The 23,073-nt window shown below is 29.7% G+C and overlaps 1 protein-coding gene across 1 annotated transcript; it reads right to left on the reverse strand.

Moving 5' to 3' along the window:
- Window positions 1–10,735: 10,735 nt before the first annotated feature.
- On the reverse strand, window positions 10,736–13,819 carry LOC120071256 (argininosuccinate synthase, chloroplastic-like). Its single transcript, XM_039023415.2, has 8 exons — window positions 13,518–13,819; window positions 13,050–13,194; window positions 12,832–12,880; window positions 12,536–12,718; window positions 12,294–12,368; window positions 11,979–12,164; window positions 11,644–11,732; window positions 10,736–11,554 (listed from the first exon to the last, which is right to left on the reverse strand). Exons 2-8 carry the CDS (start codon window positions 13,160–13,162, stop codon window positions 11,002–11,004), a joined length of 1,248 nt encoding a protein of 415 aa, XP_038879343.1. The 5' UTR covers window positions 13,163–13,194; window positions 13,518–13,819; the 3' UTR covers window positions 10,736–11,001.
- Between the last annotated feature and the right edge of the window lie 9,254 nt (window positions 13,820–23,073).

Genomic DNA, 23,073 nt, shown 5'->3' on the forward strand with positions numbered 1-23,073 from the left:
AGTTAATTAAGTTAATCCATTCACAAAGTCACTATGCTATGACGTGTTTTTTTTTAGCTAGTTTTTGCCCTGTTGCTATCATCTATTAGATTGGATTAAGTTATCATCATAGTTTGGTCACCTAGACAAAATTAGAACGATCTCTAAATAGCTAAAGGTATATCAAACCAATTTTTTCGATAACGATACTCGATCAAGGTCGTTTTAAACTATATCATTACTCGACGCATGTGTTTGTGCGTATTAGTACTACTAAGGTCCTCTAACGTGTCCTCTTAGCTTAAACCCTCATAAGTTCTCTTTGCTCCCTTATGGGACATTTGAGCGATCTCATGGGTCATTTGAGCTTCTCCATGGGTTTTCTAAGCTCTCTTATGGGTCTTATTGAAGCTTTGCATTGGTTATTTGAGCTCTCTTATAGGTCATTTAAGCTCCATCGAGAGTTATACTAAAGTTCCTCACTGGTCCCAACTAATCCACCTGGATCAATCTCCTAAAGCCATGGGTGGCTATTGGGTTGAACTTAGGTCCCATTGACCTTGGTCTGCCACCTCGAGCTTATATCTATAACCTCTTATTTCTCTAGACTGTCGGTCTTGGCCCATTTTGATAAATCTATCCATAACACCAACCATAGTTTATCTTGTTAGTGCATTACATAGTCAATCAAAATGTCAAATATTCAAATTATTGTATTTATTTATTAGATCCCCATTCAAACATGAGTGGAAGTCTGAATAGGATTAAATCTATCTTGAGTAGAAAGTTAAATCTACGAATTTTAATGCAAACTAATTTTTTTTACACCAATGACATATTGTTTAGGCCGACTACTCGTTACTACTTTGCTCACATTACTTTAATTATATCGAAAACTTCGTCTATTTAAACCACTAATTGAACTTGAGTAGAAGTTTAAATCTACGAATTTTAATGTAAATTAATGGGTTTTTTTTTTTTTTTAAACACTAATGGCCTATTGTGTAGGCCAATTACTCATTACTATTTTGTTCACATTACTTTAATTGTATTTGAATCATCCTATTTTTAAAATCACCATTCAAAGTCTCAATCTATGAATTTTAGTGTAAATTAATATGTTTTCACTCTAATGACCTACTGTTTAGGTCGGCTACTCGTTACCATTTTGTTGACACTACTTTAATTATATTTGAATCCTTGTATTTTTAAATCACTATTCAAACTTGAGTAGAAGTTTAAATATATGAATTTTAATGTGTATATATATATCTACACTAATGGCATATCGTTTGGCCGACTACTGCTACTATTTTGTTGATACTACTTTAATTGTTTTGCAAAAACATTGTGCCAGATAAAATGTTACAATAGAACGATATACATTATTCTAATTTGGCTAAATTATGAAAAATATACTGAACTTCTATTTTATATAAAAATATTCATAAGCCTGTAAAAAAAAAAAATTAAAAAAAAACATCCTTAAACCCTTCAAAATAGCTAAAATGTATTTTTACTATTACTTTTGGATAGAAACTATTAATATTTTGTTACAAAAATTTCAAGAATATTCTTAAACTTAAAAAAATTAAAATATACCATTTTTATCCTTATATGAACAGAAAAAGTTAATATCTCGTTGGCAAAAACAACTCTTAACTTTTAAAAGTTGCATTGTTACTCTTAATTTATTGTTTTTTTTAATGCTCTTATTGTTAGTATAATGATTAATTTGCTTGAAGTTTTGTTGAGTGAAAAAAATCATTTAAAAATAAATTACATAGATATTAGGGTGTTTATGGGTTGGGTTGAAAGACTCTTTAGACCCAACCCAATTGTTGGGGTTGTAAATTTTTTCAACCCAAATAACCCTTGTTAAAAAATGAATCCAACCTAACTATGAAGTTGGGTTGATTCGGCTTAATTTGGTCATTTATTTAAAATTTTGTTCTAAAAAGAAGCAAAATGTAAATATGTAAAAATCTAATTTAATTATTTTCATATATTGAATTAAGATTAACAACTCAATTTCAATTTATATAGTGAAAATTTTATTTCTATAGTACAAATAAACTACTTTTAAGAGTTGTTGAAGAATAAATTATTTAAAAAATATTGGAATTAAATAAAATTAAAATCAATATGTGTATAAATAATTGTATTATAATTAATAAAAATATATTTTAAAGTTAATAATAAATTCAGGTTGGTTTGAGTTATATTAGATGAACCCATGAACCAACCCAACTCATAAAATGTTTTATTTGAACCCAACCCAACCCAAACCGCACGGGTTGGGTTTGGTTGATCGATTTTTTCGAGTCATCGGGTTTTTTAAACATTCCTAATAGATATCCTCATTTTTCTCCTATTTGTCCCATGCTTACACCAAATTTGTCATCAACCAAATATAAACCAAAATTTTAAGTTAAAACATAAAATCTCACAAAATTCCAAAGTCAAAATCTCCTCTTAAACTTACCAAAATGATAAAAATCCAAATACAAAAAATATATATATATATTTGACTATTAACAATCGCTCAGCTACTAATATATACATTTGTTAAAACATTCTAGTTTTAAGGTCATTGGTGTTTCCATGATTCTCTTTTTTCTCGTTATAGTCTATATATTTTAACTAAAGTGGACATTTTCTTTTAGATAAACAAATGTCAAGAAGTTAACAAAAAAGTTAACGGTTTCTATGTGTATACTAATAATAATAATAATATATATATATAATTCAAGGGCATTTTTTTGAAATATTTTAAACATTAAGGAAATATTTGACCAAAAGACACTAACAATTTCTATCCAAAATTTAATGGTAAAGGTATTTACAATTTTTTTTTCCTGAAAGTTTAACGATAATTTTTTAACCTTTGAAATTTGATATATGTTCTTTACACGAAATACAAAATTTAGAGGTATTTTTGGTTGTTTTCAAATATAGGAAATGAACTAAAATATTTATAAATATAGCAAAATTTCATCATCTATCTACGATAGACCGCGATAAACTACTATATGTGTCTATTTGTGTCATGATAGACACAGTAATATATCGCAAATAGACAGTAAAATTTTGCTATATTTATATATATATTCAATAATTTTATCATTTAAAATAATCTGTTGGTATTTTTATATATATAATTTTGCATTCTAATTATAGATAGTTTTGGAAATTGAAAAGATAAAGCTATATCTAAATTTGTGTATATAAGTTAAAAGGATTTATGACATATTTGATATATATGCATAGGATATGCATATCATTGTGTGCAAGTGATTGGTTTTCCACGTAGAACTCATTTATTTTCTTTTTCTTTTTTCTTTTCTAATTTGTACCCTCCAACACAATATATTATGAAGATAGATAGAAAGAAAATGTATAAGTTCAAAATCTATATAAAAAGTTCAATATTACAGACTATCACGTACATATTGTGATATTTTGTTATTATTTATAAATATTTTCAACAATTTTATCATTTAAAATAAAATTTGATATTTTTTATATATAATCTAGCATTCTAATTATATATAGTTTTAGAAATTGAAAAGATAAAGCTATATCTAAATTTGTGCATATTAAAAGGATTTATGATATATTTGATATATGCGTAGGATATGCATATCGTTGTGTGCAAGTGATTGTTTTTTCATGTAGATTTTTTTTTTTTTTTTTTTTTAATTTGTTCCGTCCACCCATTAATAGAACGAAAATGAACTAAAAAAAATAACGAAATAACTTCGATTGTCTATGTATATATTTTAAATTTCAACGAAAAGGGTAATAAAAAAATCTAAATTATTGAACTTTTAACAGACACAGCTAAATCATATTGATATTAATTTTCATCATAATTTTCAGTGAACATACAAAAGTGAAATAAAAAAGCATAATGGAATGTTTATAGACAACATGAATGGTGGGTCCTATGAAAAATGCTATTATGGTGCATTATAAAAGAGCCCCCCCCCCCCCCCTTTTTTTTTCTAATAATAAAAATAAATAAATAAAGTGATCAACCAATAACGTAATTTAGCTAGCTGGAACTTGAAATATCTATATAAAAGTTCCCCCTTTACCCAAAAAAAAAAATCTATATAAAAGTTCAAAAGCTCCAATTTCCACCTCATTTAGATGTATCATTCATAAAGAGTGGATAAATAAAAGAAAATATAAATCATCATAAATTAAAATTAAAAAAAATTGAACATATTATCCACAAATGAAAATCAGAATAATACATTTGAAAGAAAATAAAAATGAACAAACACATCACGTTTTGAAAAAGTGAATAACGTTATTCCTCCATCACTTGAAAATATATATATATATATTTTCCTATTGAAGTCAAACATGAAATAAACAATCAAATATCCCTTTACTACATTATTATATTTAGTGATATATTGATTTAATAATAAAAATATGTATACATGTTTATTCTAACCAATAACAAGTCTATCATGAACTTCAACTATTACAATTAATTAATACATATATTGTTGATGGATAATGAAAGATTTGAATCTCTTGCTTTAGTAACAAATATACAAATACATAAAACAATATTATTTTTTCTCACAAATTTAAATTTATTCACAACATTCACCTAAAACATCCACTCATTCATTCACTATCACACTACCAACTTTAATTGTCCATTATATAGATTTGAAATTCTCAAATATAAATATTAGAAGAACACTTCACTAACTAAAACCCGACAATCTTTTGAAGTAAGAGAAAAGTTTTAGCTTTTTGTGGGTAGAATTCTCAATGCATTGTCATTCCACTTATCAAGAATTATATACACAAGTTGGAGTAGGGTTACACATAGAGATATCCAAATTCTCTATAGGGACAGGGTCCCGTCCCGAATGGGATGGAGATTTCTCGATTAGGCGGGGAATGAGAGAGGGAGTGGGGAAAAAAAATCCCTTGAGCTAAACGGAGACAGGAATGGGGAATGCATTCCCAGTCCGCGCCCCGATTAGCTTTTACATATTTATTTAGTGTAGTTTTCTAATGTTATCTTATTTGTTATTATTATTATATAAATATTACATTTAAGGGAAAGATAATGAATGTGTTTAAATTGAATGCTCAAATATGGATTATATATGTGAATAATTTGATTTATATTTATTTATTTATACTAAAAAATTAATTAGCCTTTTTAGGCCAAAGTTTGAGTAATTTATTTTTAAATTCAAATTGTCATATAAAACTACTCATAATAAATAATTTAGTGATAAAGTTAATTATTTAATTAAAATTTGCTTATATGAGTGATTTAAATTAATTGGTTTTTTACAAAAAAAAAAAAAAAGTAACAGAGAAAAATTTTCCGCGGGGAACCCGATCTCCACAGTAAATCCCATACCGATCCCCGTTGGGAATTTTACAGGGATGGAGAATGAAAAAGGGAGCGAAAACGAGGTGAGAAATGACATCTTCGATCCTGCCTGTCCCTAAATTTTTATATAGAGAGATACGATGGAAATAAATGCCCATTACCTGCCACGTGGATTTTTATATACAAATTAAAGAAACCCCATGAAAAATTACATGCACATTTTTTTATATATAGAGATACGATGGAAATAGAAAGAGAATTCAAAGGTATGGTCAACAAAAGGCAAATTAAACCGCCACTAAAAAGATGATAATAATAATAATAATAATAATAATGAGAGGGACAAGGGAAGAAGAAAAAGAAAGAAAAAAGGGAATTTGTTGGGTTTAGCCAATGGTAGAAAAGGATGGTGGCTATTGATTCTATCCTAGTCAGCATTGCAAATTGCGGAGCAAATTCGTGAAATGGTCCACGTAATTAAATAATATCACTTTCCATTTTTATGTTCCTTTTATCCTATTCGACAGACCATTTCTTTAAAATATATATTTATATATACACACCGAGGGGGCATTTGACCCCAACATAACATACACTGGTTGAAAATTTTGTCGGGAGTATTATACTTTTTTTTTTTACATTATAAATTTATCTTAAAAAATATTTATGGACTGCACATTAGTATCAAGGATCCCATCCTATTTTGAAAAGTAGGTTGGCGTGACACACGATCAGTGGAGTTGGTAAGAAAAAATTTTCATCCGATAGTATAGTAAATTAATAAATCATTTAATGACGTGTCAAATAATGAATGAGAGTAGTAGGTACTACGATAGTACTATAAATTTTTTCAGTTGAAGTTCTCAATTATTGTAACATGCACTTAATTTTATTAAAACTATTTGAATGTTCTCACTGTCTATACCCTAACTATAATAGCTAACTCAACGTCCCAAACGTTATTTAGAAATTAGAACTCGTTTAATTTTAATTTTGTGTCAAATTTTAGCTACTGTATCTTTGATAAATTCTAAATTTGTTATTGACTATTCTTAATCGTTCTATAATCTATTAGCCATTTCACCATAAATTTTAGAAGTATATTCACTGAATGTATTGTCTTACATTTAAATCATAATTGTTATTAGTATTTAACCAATTTTTGTTTAAAACAAACAACTAATATTGTATTATTAAATAAATCTCAAATGGGACATTATGTGCGTAAAGTTGATTTGAGCTGAGTCAGTAATTATTATAATAAGAGAGTAATCGATGGAGTCGACAAAAATAACAAGAAAATAAATGTGAGTTATACGGATAACGAAATAATAATTTTTTTTAATTATCAGTGAATCAGATAGTTGGTAGATTTTTCCAATTTGAGGGGCCAAAACGCCCCAAAGTTTAAAGACAATATAGTATTTTGACCTTTGTTTTGTTTTTTTTTTCTTTTTTTTCCTTCATTTTCTTTTGATGCTATTGCAAATTACGACCACTCAACCTCTTGGGATTATTTTACCATTTGTTGTCACTATCTATTGCTGTTTTGTTCTAAATAATAATGATGATAATAATAATAATAATAATTGTCTTGAATTGTTTGTTCTGTTTTCGGTCTTGTTCCTCCAGCAGCACGTAGTATTAATAGCTGGCAGCCGCTTTGGCCGTTCATGCAATGGCTATTGTGGTGTCCAAATGCCATATTTACTGGACCTCCCCCTCTGACCGTGACCCACTTTTACTTTGACCCATTTTTTATTAGTTTAGTTTACCTTTTTTCAAATGAATTATTGTACTATGTGTTAGATTAGATGATATAACCTTAAATAAATATTATTGTGGGTAAATTTTAGATTAAGGGCAAAAGCCACGTAATGAAAAAATAGGACAATTGAAGCAACCATGAAAAGACTGGAATTGCCCTAGGAGAAGTGGGCTGGTTTGGGCCACTTCGATCTCGACTAAGGGTCGAGGTTGAATCTGGTCAAACACTTAATGGGGCATGATTTACACATATTCTGATTCAAAGTAATATTTTAGACTCAAGATATAGTCTAAGGAAGACGTGGGTCGAGGCCGACTCTAGCCAAACACGAAATCAGATACACCCATTGGTTCGATAGATCATCTATTGATCTAAAACGACTTTGAAAGTCCTCGACCTAGGTCAATTTTCTCTATAAATACATTATTATAATCTCATACGAGGTGTCTTAAAACGTTTGACTTATTCTTCCTTCTTTAATTCTCTTACTGGCTTAGACATCAGATTATTATTTTTTTCTTTGTTTTGTAGATTCTCTAATTTTTAAATTATAAATTTACCATAGTTGTCACATGGAGGTCAGGTCCGTTTTTCCTTAGTCAAAATTTGACATCGACAAATATTATGGTTTATTTTTTGGCGTGCTTACAAATATACTGAAAATGTAAGTGTATATAGTATATGTAGTTCGGTTTATAAGACGATGTAATGAACAATATGTCTTGTTAATGCATTTATCAAATATACATAGTGTATTTTTTGAAAATTCAAATATTACTATTATTACATATATATTTAAAAACATAAAATGATAAATAGGGTTGAAAAAAGTAAATTGGGTTGTATTTTTATGTAAATTAATAGTCTATTGGATTATTTGTATAAGAGATAAAAATATATCAGACAATTGTGTGAGCATATAAATTTAGATTATATGGGTAAAAATTTTATATAAAATTATGGGTGTTCATGGATTGGGTTGGGTTGAAATACTTTTTAGACCCAATCAATTTGTTCGAGTTAGAATTTTTTTCCGACCCAAATAACCCTTATTAAAAAATGAACTCAACCCAACCAAACTATGAAATATTTAGGTTGGATTGGTTCGGGTTAATCGAGTCATTTATTTAAAATTTGTTATAAAAAAAAGCAAAACGTAAATATGTAAAAATATTATTTGATTATTTTCATATATTGAGTTAAGATTAACAATTCAATTCCAATTTGTATAGTGAAAATTCCAATTTTAAAAGTTGAAGAATAAATTATTCAAAAAATATTGAAATTAAATAAAATTAAAATTAATACAGGTATAAATAATTGTGTTACGAGTAATAAAATAATATATATTTTAAAGTTAATAACAAATTTGGGTTGGTTCGGGTTATATTAAGTGAACTTATGAACCAACTCAACCCATAAAATTTTCATTTTTTTGAACCCAACCCAACTCAAATGAGTTGATAACTCATCCCAAACTGCATAGGTTGGGTTGGGTTAATCGGTTTGTTCGGGTCATCGGATATTTTAAACACCCCTGTATGAAATAGTAGGGTTTCTTTTTTTATTTTGAAAGTGAAACTATCGAGCTAAAATGCAGTATCAACAGAGGGAATCTTTAGCATGTACTGAAATTGAATTTTCTTTTCATATTTAGGATCTGTTCGGGAGTGATTTTGAGATGGATACTTTTTTTTTTTTTTTTTTAATGATAGTATCTAACATGAGCAAAATTGATTTCAGAAAAATCTAAAATTGTTTCAAATTGATTTTGGAGGAATTAGTTGATAGGTGATTTTTGTCAAGTGGTTAACCATGAATTAGAATGACTATCTAATTCGGTTTTTGTTAACATATGGTTGGTTAGCTATTCGTAAAATCATTTTTAAATTTTAAATACTGGAACAAAAAATGACAGACATTACATGTCATTAAATCGTTAATAAAACAAACAATTATATATATGTTGAAATTTCTTTCAATATCTATTATAAACATCCATCTTATTCAAAATATCAATTATGCATATGAGAATTTAATAATAAAATAAAGAGAACTAAATCTTTACCACAATTATTTAGTTAAATAATAAATTCTCAAATAGAAAATACAATTTTGAGTAATTGGATAATTCTAAATTCACTTTTAGAACCAAACATAATAATTCAAAATCACTTTAAAAAGTTTAGAACGAAACATAAATTTGATTGTTTAAAAATCAATTTTATAAAATTATTTGTATCTATTTTTTTCTCCTTGAAATCACTACTCTAACCATCACTCCCAAATACATCATTATTATATTGTTTTCAATTTTCAATTGTTCCAAAATCTGGGGGAACATTTATTTGCATTCATGGTATTCGAATAAAATTGGCAACAAAATTTGAATATATATAGTTGATAAAGAAAATGAGTGAGAACATAATTAAAGGTAATTATTTTAAATAATAAAATTGTTGTAAATATTTTTAAATATAAAAAATGTTATCGTCTATCAATAATAGTATTAATAGATATTTATCAATGTCTATCAAAATTTTACTATATCTGTAAATAAATTGACTCATTTTCTTATATTTGTAAACAACTTTAGTTAATAATCAAGTGGTTAGGCATACACGTAAAATTATATATACATGAAGTTGCTAAAGAAAAAGAGAGAACTCAATAATTAAAATTATTAACACGTTGTTAGAATGTTGATATAATATTAAATTTTTAAATCTTTTATGGTAATTTAACATCTACCCTTCTTATATCATACTGTAAATAATAATAATAAATAAATAAATAAAATAACAGCCCAAATATGGAGGTGAGCAATTGCCCCTTTACTTCCTTTATCACTCTGTCCCACACCCAAAACATATTTTTTCTGTTCCTCTAAAGAAACGACAAATAAAAATATGACCAGTGTGACCAAAACGTGTCAAAGTCACCCATCGAAAGAGGGGAGAAGAGAATCGAGAGCGTTTAATATTTTAAATATTCTCATGACCAAACTATAAATGCAATGAAAATTGACATTAAAGTTCATTGATTCCATACCCAAAATAACAATAATTTTCGAGTTAGAAGGTTAGTCTCAATTTTGAATTTTGTGATTACCCCTAGACTGTCCAATGAGTCTGTAAACTTCAAGAAAAATTTAAAATTTTAAACGTTTTCTACAAGATATAGATTGAAAAACGTCTTATAAAATTCTATGATTTCTATTTTGTGTCCAATCCATCTATAAATTGAAAAATAAGAACTCATCAAATAAAGGAGTAATTTTGATACCAAAGTCAATATGATTCACTTGACATACAGTAAGAAATTAGTGATAAAAAGATCTATTCACATGATCAACTTAAGACAAAATGTTCTTCGATTAAAATTGCCACGTGTTGTTTCAAATATGCAATTAAATCATTAAACCTTTTCAAAGGACTGAATCTAGTCGAGTAATTATTTTTTTTTCCACACAAGATAACAAAAAAAAGAGAGAGAGAGAGAGAGAGAGAAAGAAAGAAATGATGCGTAGAGATTCGGAATCTGCGTTGAATTGAGACAGCGAAGACACAGTAACAACAAAATGAGCAGCCAAGTTGAGAAAGGAAGGCAGGTAGACAAATGTAGCCTTTGCTTTTAGGAAGAAAACATCATGAAAACATGAAGAAAAGTGGTTGGTGGGGCACTCTCAAACAAAGCAGTATTATTTGACAGCATTCAGCAGCAACACAGCGCATTCCCTTGCAGTAAAAAAAAAAATATCAAAAGATTCTTTTCCAGTGCGGCGGGACAATTAAAACATTGAGTTAAAACTAGCTACGCATATTCCCATGTCCTCTAAACCTTTTTATTCAGACTTTCACTAAAATCCATTGCTTTCTTAGATTCCTTGCTCAAGCATTGCTCGGACTCTAGTTGGGAGGCCGTAGAGATGAATGAATCCAGCAGCATCAGCTTGGTTGTACACATCCCCGTTCTCAAATGAGGATATGTCTTGCCTATACAGGCTGTTTGGACTTTTGCGCCCGACTACGGTCACCGAGCCTTTGTACAGTTTGAGTGTGACCGTTCCGGTGGTAGTTGCGGTTATCTTTTCCATGAATCCATCCATGGCTACACGAAGTGGGTCGAACCATCGGCCTGCATACACCAGGTCGGCGTATTTGAGGGCGAGTGAGTCCTTGACTTGTATGGTATCGCGGTCAAGTGTTAAGGATTCGAGTTCACGTGCAGCTGTGAATAGGATGGTTCCTCCTGGTGTTTCATACACGCCACGGCTTTTCATGCCAACGAGACGGTTTTCGACCATGTCAACTCGGCCGATGCCGTGTTTCCCGCCGATTTCGTTGAGTTTGTCGAGAAGGGAAGCTGGTGACAGCTTTTTACCATTGACAGCTACAGGAAGTCCCGAGACAATTTCAATCTCAACATATCTGCAATAAACAAACAACAACATACACATAAGAAATTCAGTTTGCAGAAATGCAGAGGAGTTGAATCAAGAAGAACAGAGGAAATTTACTCAGGTTGGTTCGGCGCATCCTCGGGATCAACGGACAGCATGAACATGTCCTTCTTTGGCTCGTTAGCAGGATCTTCCAAAACGTCACCCTTCAATCACATGTAATACATAAAATGAATACAACTGACAAGTCTCAAAGCAAAAAAGGCAGAGTCAGGGCTGGCAGCATGCTGTTTAAAAAGCTCACGCCTACCACTTGTTCAAGCCAAAAAGAAAACGATCACAATCATACAACAATTGCAAGATCTAAAATGACAGCCAAATTCAATCTGTATAGCATGAAACAATATACTTGATGTCAACCAGTAAAACCAACCGGCTGTCATGACAATTACCTCATGACTAAGGTGCCAAATATTCCGGTCTCGACTGTATATCGATTTCTTTGTGACGGGGACCGGCACGTTATGCCTCTTGGCATATTCAATAGCATCTTCTCTTCCTGTGATGTCCCATTCTCTCCAGGGAGCTATAACACGTAGTTTTGGGTTTAGAGCAAAGAATGTGAGTTCAAACCGTACCTGCACGGAAAAAAGAAATAAAAGAAAAAAATAAATAAAAAGCAAAAAGATGAGATTCTCTTTAAGAATATTCATAGGAAAAAATAAAAAATAAAAAAATAAAAAAACTATGGCAATCATCAAGCAGACCTGATCATTTCCTTTCCCTGTGCAACCATGAGCAACAGCATCAGCTCCAACTTCTTTGGCAACATCCACCATGGCCTATAAAAACCATCACCATAATCTCATTTACTAACTCAAATCCATGTAAAGAAACAAGAATCTCTCCTTTTTTAACAAATTACTTCGACCCATGAAAAAGTGCTGGTAAAATTCAAGAACCATTAAACTAAATAGCCTCCAGCAGAGGAGATCAAGTAAGATCTAACCTTGGCGATGACAGGGCGAGCCATGGAAGTTCCAAGCAAGTATTTCCTTTCATAAATGGCACCAGCTCGTAAGCAGGGAAACACGTAGTCTTCTACAAATTCATCTCTGAGGTCTTTCACAACAAGTTGACAGGCTCCACTTGCTTTAGCCTTTGCTTCCAAACCATCCAATTCCATCACTCCCTGCATATTTCACATTCATAATAAGCCAACAAATTGAAATCTAATTATCACAATCCACACCAAACATAAACCAATGTGTAGCCATGGATACAGGGTTAGCGCTCAAAACGTACTTGCCCAACATCAGCAGTGAAGCAAACCACCTCACACCCGTATTTCTCCCTGCAGGGAAAAAAAAGAAACGAAAAAAAATGTCAAAATAACACAATACCGCCATTTAAAGATTTCAAACAAATGGGTCAGAGATACAAAAAACGATTGTTAAGACGAAGAACTTGATCATGGCCATCACAATATTTGATGATAAAGGGGGAAAACAAAGGCCGCTCACCTCAGCCATGGTACGATTACCGATGTGTCCAAGCCGCCGCTATAAGCTAAAACAACTTTGTTCAATCTAGCAGGCATCACACCGTTGGTATACGCAACGCTAACTTCTCCCATCTCGTTAATAACGTCAAAGAATCCTTGAATTGCTGCAATTGGAAGATAAATTAGCGATCCGTGGTTATGTATGTGTAAGAAATGGTTAAAGAGCGCGACGATCAAAACAAATCGAATCGAATCGATAATAATCCAAACTCGTAAGACAGACGAGAAACGGTCTAGAAATGATAAAAAGGGTTCTAAATCCTATGAAATATGAACGGAAAAAGCGGCGAAAATAACGAAGTAGAGAGAGAAGAAAGGAATTTGAAGATGAACGCAAAGCCACCGTCGTGGGGAAATAGTAATGAAACAGACAAAGTGATTTTGAATTGAAATGCGAAAATTAGGAGAGTGAGAGGAGTTTGGGTACCGAATTGAAAGGGCAGAGATTGAGGAAGAAGATGATGGGGATGAAGCGGGAAGCTTGAGAGAAGCTTTTCGCCGGAACGGCGGCGGAGGAGTCAGGATTCTCGTCTCACTCGTGCTCCACGAAAAGAGCAGATATGAGCAAGTTACAATTTCCGACTCACGGCTTCCTGGCTGCATGAGGGGCCTTTTTATCGACGAAAAATCTTGTTTTTTTGAAAATAAAATATGAAAATAAATATTTGTCCTTCGCCACCGAAATTGTAACGTTTTTTTTTTCTTTTTAATAATTTTATTTATTAGTGTCTGACCAACTAATGTCATGTAAAATTTAAAATATTAAATTATAGGTACGCCAGGGTTGTTGCCACTAGAGATTAGACCAATTTGTGATGGTTTAGAAGTTATAAGTGCTAAATCCCATTTTTATTCTAATTTTTTGAATTATTTCGCTTGTTGTGTCAACGAATTTATAAATAAAATCCTTCTTTATCTAATATGGTATCATATTTTATAATGTTTAAATAGATATTTGATCAAATAGTTTTTGAAATATGACTCAATAATGACGAATTTAAATAGGAAACATTTCTAATATTTAATTTACTAGTCGATCAATTTTTAATGGTGATAAGTGGGTAAGTATATTGACTCTATTACAAGAATCTTTGATGTGGTGGATCTCACATCATTTTAATAAAAACAATGACTCACAACCAATAAATTGAGAGATCGGTATCCATGTTTAGTACTACTTAAAATTTTGTCTCGTTTTAGGTATGGTGTACTACTTTTCCGTCCAATATCTTCTTGTCCAACGTTAGTGTCTAACTTTTCTCTTTAATACAACATGCGTGGAGTATTGAGAATTTGATCCTCCAATTTCAAAAGAATTAGTATATTGTCAAATATATATATGGATGCACCATGCTCAATATTGGTTGGCTGTGTCTAGTTTGTGCAACTTGAAATTATGTATTTTTTTCTCTTTTAAGTCTCGATTAAAGTATATATTTAAAATTTTCAATGACTAAATAGAACAAATCTAAACTTTTTCATACAGATAAATCCAACTTTGGTTTGTAAAAATTTAAAATTTGTAATTATTGAATCTTTATTGTGAATATTGTTGTTAAATATAATGGTATGTTACTCATATACATAACATGGACAAACTAACGTATGACGAAATGTGTTTCTATTATAAAATTCAAAATGCTTAATTTTGATGATGGTTTTTATAGTATGGTGCAAAGTGTTCTTTTACATATATATTATTGAACAAGACTAATAATAATGACCGTTGGATTGAGATTGAAAATTTGTACATGCCTCGCGTAGAAAAGATTAGCATATAGCTACCCGTCATTTCGTGGGAAGGGTTTGACAGGGTTGTGTGTAGACCACGACGATGACCGGGCATTGGAAAGGCCTTGCAATATGCCAAGAACAACATGGTGGGAAATGTGTCAGATGGACACAGTAACGCAATTAAGCCTCCAGCAAATAATTTCCCCTAAATTACTTTCTATCGTTTGAAATGCTTTCATGTTGTAGTGTTTTGCCTTTTTTTTAACCCACCTTTACCTTTTTTTTTAGTACAAAATAAGAAATTACGGAAAAAAAAATTATTAAGACGATAATAGATCCATTAATTCGAGGTGAAGAATCCTCAAGTCAGACTTCATTTGAATAGTTGTGTTGTTCATGAGAAGTTAATTATGTCGAGGATTTCATGTTCGAAAAATCAAGAGAACTCACTCTTTTTAAAATATTGATGATCAATTTCTCTCATTATCAATTGGTTTTGAGATAGAATCGAGTCTATAAAGCTCAAAAGGGTATCGGTCCAATAAAAAAAAAATTGAGATCCGAGCAAAAATGGTGAACCCAAAAGAGGCACATCTAGATGGTTTCTACTTATATCATGACCAATTGGTTTTGAGATGGAATCTCATGTTATTTCATACATGAATTGTGTCACATTACCAACGAGCATAGTGAAAAAAAGACAAAAAATGAAAATTTATCTTTGATTTTGAACGAGGTCTCATCAATAATCGTTTTTTAACCAGCTGTCTCAATATTAAAGTTAACTTTGTCGTAAGTTTTCATAATGTCAACTTATAAGAAAAATTATGCCTTTAGAGAGAACATGTTAGAATTAAGTTGGTGCCAACATATCAATGATTTAGAGGAGTAGATTCCTCATCCAATTTTATCTTATAGATATTACATAAATCATCACGTCAAGTAAATTTATCTAAACTTCGACTATAAGGTACAACTAAAAATCGTTCAAGCACGAAAAACTAATTCAACACTTTTTGAACAATATGTGTTAAATGAAAAAACACTATCCATTAAACAATGCTATGAGTAGGATGATTAGGAAGATAGAATAAGAGAAATAAAAGTTTCAAGTAATAAGATGCATCATAGCTTATAAATGAGTAATACTCGTGTGAAAGATGGGTTGCTTACATCTTCATGCACCACCTTCAACCAGAAATGAAAAACTATATATTTTTTTTTTTTAGAAAAACAATAAAATCTTCACGTAACAACTTATGACTAGATATCTAGATGGACCGTACCATACTTTGGATATACCCAAATATTTTTTTAAAAAATCGTATTTGATAATTAACTAATCACAATTTTTTGAGCACTATTCTCAAAAAGCAAAAGAAAAAAAAATAGTGGGCACCAAGAAATTACTGAGAAAGGGTTAAAGTTTGGTGGGGAAACATTGAAAAGCTCCGGAAATTTTGGCAAGGCATGAATGAACATGCAAAGCCCCAAAAGAATTTATTTATTTTATTAAAAAAAAAAAGGAAAGTTGTTAAAAGATATCATAGGGACGAGAAAGATTCCTGTTGCTCACGTGAAATTTGTATCACTTCCACGGAAGGAGGAATCTGGCAAAAAGGAAAAATTTTGTAGGGTCAAAATTAATTTCCACCTTCCAACTTCCAATGTTTAAATTTCAATGCTTGATGCGTGTTTTACAATTTCTTAAAACGACCATCTTATAATAAAAAAATCTATTTTATTTTTATTTCTCTTTTTTCCATCATTTCGAATCTACGTTTCCACCTCTCCTGTCCTCTCCACGGCCTATTTTGCAACTTGCAACGAATTGACACGATTTACTCCTTTATTATTATTATTATTATTATTATTATTTTACGAGAGCGAAGTATAAATATAAATTAATTAAATAAATTATATCTGAAAGTAACCTGTCGTATTAGTGGTGAGCACATTTGGATCGAAATCGACTCGAAGTTCGATCCTCGGTCGATTTTACACAATATCGTTGATTGATTCGATCTTAGTCTAGTTATAATCTTCTCTGAAGTTAGTGGTTTCATCATTTACTCTCTTAATCATTGAACTAAAATAATACTTATATATGATATTCAACAAACTCGATACAAATGCGATAAATATTTAAGGTATGTTTGGATTGACTAGAAAATAAAATGTCTTTTAAATAAAAGCATTTTTATTTAAACTCTTTTGACAAAAATTGTTTAAATTGAAAATATTTCAAAAACTATTTTAAACGGTTACTAAACACTTCAATTTTGTCAAGATGATTTGTTTTCAAAATTAAATACTTGAAAAGTTGAACCAAATATACTATCAAATTCCGTGGCTTCTAAGCAAAATTTTGCCATGATTTTCTATATTCTTCAACTAAATATTTGAATTATTAGCTAGACATTAAAAAAAAGTTTTTTTTTTTTTTTTTAATTTTCAAAACTTGATTTGGTTTTTGAAAATTCTCCTAAAAATAATTAGTATTTTATAGAATAAATTAAAAAAAAAAATAAACAATTGTCATACCCACCTTTTAATTAACCCGTTAAAGCAAATCTCGTAGGATAGAAAGATCAGTCGGTAATTATAAAAATAAATCTAATTCAATTGACATAATGTTTGTATTATAAAAATAAAAAAAATAGACATTTGATTCGCTCATCAATCTATTATAAATATATATATATATATATATTAAAAAAAATGATAGAAAGTAAGAAAGAGAGAGAAGACAATGGTCGGTATTCTCTAACAAAATTTCAATAATTTTGACTTCCTTTGAAATTTTCAAGTCCACTCTTTAATTATATTTGTAATATTCATAGGTTAGATTCTCTGGAGTATAATTAATGATTTATACATACAAACGACTGGACCAAATAAAATGTTTACAATTAATTTATTATCCTTGGTCGGATTTTCAAAATATATTTTTTAATGGGACGTGGAATAAAATCTTACTAGAATAAAAATGTACAATAATAAATAATTAAAGCTTTTTTGCTTTATCTTAAATTATTCCAAGTGTAATAGTAAAGTAAGTATAACTTAACGATAATTTAATTTACATGTATTTTTTATTTTGAGGTCGAAGATTTACTTCTTATGCGCTACTTGTTATACTAAAAAAATAGTATATTGAGTTAACATATAATCAAATAAAGTTGTCACACGTTTACCTTTTGGTCAGATGTAATTTGCCATATATTTACTTTGTAAAAGATAAAATCATAGTAAATCGGAATTAGAAATATTTAGATATGTTAACACCTAATTCGCAAACTTTAAAATCCTTAAATGATTTGATTTCAACCTTAGAAATTAGGAATGTCACAATTTTGCCTTAATATCAAAACTCTCAAAGACAAAGTTTAAACTCTTTGTCTAACCTAATTCTTAGAGTTGAAATAAAATAAAGATTGTGATCGATTACAAAGTGATTAAGAGATTTTTAGCTAAATTTGAAAGAAAAAGTTCAAAACTAAAACTCAATTTATTATCATGATCCCTACCCGATAAAGAGAAAGTTCAAAACTAAAACCCAATTCATTGTCATAATCTCTACCCGATAACTTGGGGTAACCGGGTTTTTGACCGAAATCCTTAGGGGAAAAAGGGGGGAAAACCCTTAAACAAAATGAAGCCCAACTATTGATATGATCTAGATGCTCGTGACTTGAAAATATCTAACTTACTATTACATTTTAAAAAGATTAATTGTAATAAAGAGCATGATATTGTAAGTATCCCATTCCCTATGATAGAAGATTCATCGATCTTCAAGTTTATGTCAAAAGAATATATGCATGGATGCTTGCCATTTCGTATATAAAGTCTGAGATTACGACTGAATCATAGAGGAAAATTGATAAACGCCATTTTTAGCATTTACGTTCGTCATTTTGTGTAACGATAATGCGAGAAGACAATGCAGCCAATAATTTTTTTCTTCAAATCTCAAATATTTAAGACTTTAGGTAAAAATGACTAAATTAAACAAGGAATGTAATGAAAGAAAGAGGCTAAATTATATATATATATATACATATATATATAATCGTCTTGTACTTTGTGTAAAAAATATACTGAACTTTCAAAAGTTTTAAGAATATTTTTCAACTTTTAAAAAGAGTTCAAAAATGTAATTGTCGTTATTTTTGGATGTAAACCGTTAAAGTTTTGTTTCATACTTATGAACTTTTAAAAATTTTAAAAATACCTTCATAATTAGTATAGGACAAAAACCATTAATACCATGTTGCAAAAATAACTTTTATTTTTTTAAAAAAAAAAAAAGTTAAAAAATGTTCCTCCTGTTTATATAGTGATCGATTTGTTTGAAGTTTTCTTCAGTTTTTTTTTTTTTAAAAAAAAACAAAATTTAAAATAAATTATACAAATATCTTCATTTTTTTTTTCATATAGATACTTTTTTTTAACTTTTTCTCTTAATTTTCTATTTCTTAGGGACTTTGTTAAAAAATATAGAATTTTTTTAAACTATTGACAAAAATATGGTATATGAGAAAATATTTTAAAAAATAGGTGGGTATTGAAACTATAGACAAAAGTAGAGTGGTGAAATCGTGTACAAGGTACACGATTAACGTTTAATCCAGTCAACACCATGTTGGCTGACTTGGTTGACCGGTCACATGGAAACTCGTGGATCGGGTCCACGATTTGTTTTTCTTTTTCTTTTTTTTCTTTTTTTTTTAAAAAATAGATTTGACTATTTATTATTGTTTAAATTGTAGATTTACAACAATGTTAAGACTTTGGGAACGGGTCCACAAATTTCTTTATTATTAAACTTAATTATATATTTAATCTACAATGAAAACATAATTATTTTGCACTCATGTTAAAAAAATGTCATGGTATTAAATAAGATTTACAATTAGTTCTTTAATTTACAATGAAAACATAATTATTTTGCAAACATGATTATTTCGCACTCATGAAGATTTACGATATGGATGATGTCACTTTACTATATGGAAGCATATAAGAGGGCTAACGGTCAATCAGATATCTTCACCATCACGACAGTAATCAGTAGGAAAAAGGTTCGTGGAGTTTCAAAATTTTATGTGAAAATCAACTTGGATGATCATCAATTCTCAAAATTTGAAGCTTTCATTTGGTAAATCCATGCAAGCACTATGTATCAGCACATTGACATTTCAAAATCCATTTGAGTTTAATGGGGTAGGTGTGAACAAATGGAAAAATCCACTGAACTACTAAAAAATTGGACAATTCCACTACTAAATTAAAATTAAAATTTTATTTAAATTCATTGAAATTAATTTAAATAATAAACTCAATTTCTAAAACGGAATTTTTTAAATTTCAAATTAATTTTATCTAAATAATTAATTAAATAAATTTATTTATTTAATTAAATAATAATAATTTAATATCAAATATTAAATTAATAAAACATCTAATCCTAAATATGAATCGCTATATGAATATTTAAATTAATATTTAAATATATTAAACTCTTCAAACACGTTTAATTTCAATAAAATTAAACGTTTAATTATATTATATATAATTATCCAAATCCTAAATAAACTTTGAACATTTTAAACTCAACCCCTAATTTCGAATTTGAACACCTCAAATTCACTCAATATTCTAATCCAAGGTGTAATGTTTTACAAGTTAGTAGAGAGACCTTATGGACCTACAGATCACGAGCTCCAATGATTTGCGATTAATCGGTTAAACTTTTTAGCCCGAATTAATCAATATTCGTTAACCACCGAAGCATACCACTATAGCTCGATGGTTGTACTCTCCTCACTATAGATATATTTTTGTCCACTTGATTTAACCATGATCAGTAAGTCGATCCTTCACAGGTCGTTCGTATTTACAACTAGTTCAAAGATTATCATTTTACCCATGTAAATATATATTGCTCATTAAGCTCGCACTGGTCCTCCATTGAACAATTGATCTATAGTTCAACTAATAATCATGTCCCATTCGGCCATGAGATAGTGGGGCACCTTTATTCAAGACCAATAATCAATACGTGAGGGAACAACCTATCTGCTAACCCTAAAACAGGTAGGAGTGAATTCCATCTTGTAGGACCATGTCCCTAGCTATCTATTTGGTCTTATCCCTAAAATGGGAGGCTTGTTGAGCAGTGCCGTTGAACTACTCCCACCCATGCAGATCAAAGGATAATCCTGAATAAACAAAAGTTCATAGTTAACTCAGAATTAAGATCGAGTTACCCTAGGTCATTAAATTGAAATAGTAAGTTTTAATAGTAAACGATCGTTATAAAGAAAAAATGACTATTTTGTGGTCCGGTCTTATGCAAAACTCTTTTGCATAAGATGCTTTTATTCGCACGTCTCTACATGAATGATTTTGGGATCACGTCATTTGTATCAGTATACAAAGTAGGCTGCATACATAGTGTCCCCAAGACGAGGTATCCAATCTCATCTATATATATTTGTAGACCTTATTAGCTATATACTATAACTTGATCTTATTTTATATCTCTACATAGAGTTACAATATTCATACTATAGTCATAGATTTGTTTATTGGTTTTTTATTACATAATGCAATTTCAATAACACTCTTATTGAATGAGTGCTTCAACAATACTTTTATTGACAAAACGAATATGGTTCCATGATTACGAATTGCGAGTTTTAGGACATTTCCAACAAAATCATACTAACGAAAATTAGGGTACAAACTTTTGGAACTAATCATCATTAGCCTCAGGAAAAAGAGATAGAAAACAAACTTGTTGCAAGGTGGATTAAACCTCCCCCCACTAAGCTCCAATAACATGGTCAATATCCTTCACCAAGAATTTACTCATCGTCCAATTTATATGGAAAAGTATAAAAAAATAGGCAAGGGAAAGATACGTGGTTTATTATTGAAGTGGCAAGAGGAGATCTGGAAAAAAAAGTAGAAGACAAAGACAAGACATAACAAATATCAACAGGACAAGGGTGTTCAAAAAATCCAATGACCCGAAAAAACTGATCAACCCAACCCAACCCATGCGGGTTGGGTGGGGTTATCAACTCATTTGGGTTGGGTTGGGTTAGGTTCAAATAAATTAAAATTTTATGGGTCGGATTGGTTCATGGGTTCACCTAATATAACCCAAACCAACCTGAATTTATTATTATCTTTAAAATAAATTTTTTTATTACATATAACACAATTTTTTTATTCATATATTGGTTTCAACTTTATTTAATTCCAATATTTTTAATAATTTATTATTCAACAACTCTTAAGAGTAGTTTATTTGCACTTTAGAAAAAATATTTTCACTATATAAATTGAAATTGAGTTGTTAATCTTAATTAAATGTATGAAAATAATTAAATAAGATTTTTACATATTTACGTTGTGCTTCTGTTTAGAATTAAGTTTTAAACAAATGATCCGATTAACCCGAACCAACCCAACCAAAATATTTTATGGTTGGGTTGGGTCAAGTTCATTTTTTAATAAGGGTTATTTGGGTTGAAGAAATTTACAACCCGAACAATTGGGTTGGGTCTAAAAAGTCTTTCAACCCAACCCAACCCATGAACACCCCAGGAGAAGAAAGAATGTAGACGAAAAAATGAATACAATAGAAGTGGAAAAAAGAAAAATAACAGGGATGTGGTTGTAACAACATAACAAAAGTGAAAACAAATTATAAGAGACGAAAAATAAACACATACAATGATCAAAAGAGGTAGCACATACGAAGAAAAATAAGATATAAAAACGTATAATGACTAAAAAAGTAGTAGACACGAAGAAGAACCGTAAACTCTAGTCATAACATGTAAGCCAAAACATCCAAATAAAAAAAAACCTCACACGATAGATATGCCAGTACGAACACTATGCAAATTGAGCTACGCTCATGATGGCTAAGCCAATATCATTGAAAAATATAAAAAAAAAATAACATGCAAAGACAAATAAAACATGAGAAAATACAAATGAGAATGTACAAATCTAAATAAAAAAAACCAAATGTTCCAAAGGATTTTAGATCTAAACCCAACAAAAATAGTTAGTTCTACACCGCCCCCCCCCCCCCCAAAAAAAAAAAAAAAAAGTCTATGGAAAAATAGATAAAAAAAATTATATCTACAAAAAAAAAAATCGTTTGTATCTAATAGATGTAAAAAAATAGCTATACAAAGAAAACCAAGAAGGGAAATGTAATG

The sequence above is a fragment of the Benincasa hispida genome, chromosome 2 (genome assembly GCF_027475165.1).
Source record: "Benincasa hispida cultivar pf3 chromosome 2, pf3_genome.v1.1, whole genome shotgun sequence".
NCBI classification, from domain to species: domain Eukaryota; kingdom Viridiplantae; phylum Streptophyta; class Magnoliopsida; order Cucurbitales; family Cucurbitaceae; genus Benincasa; species Benincasa hispida.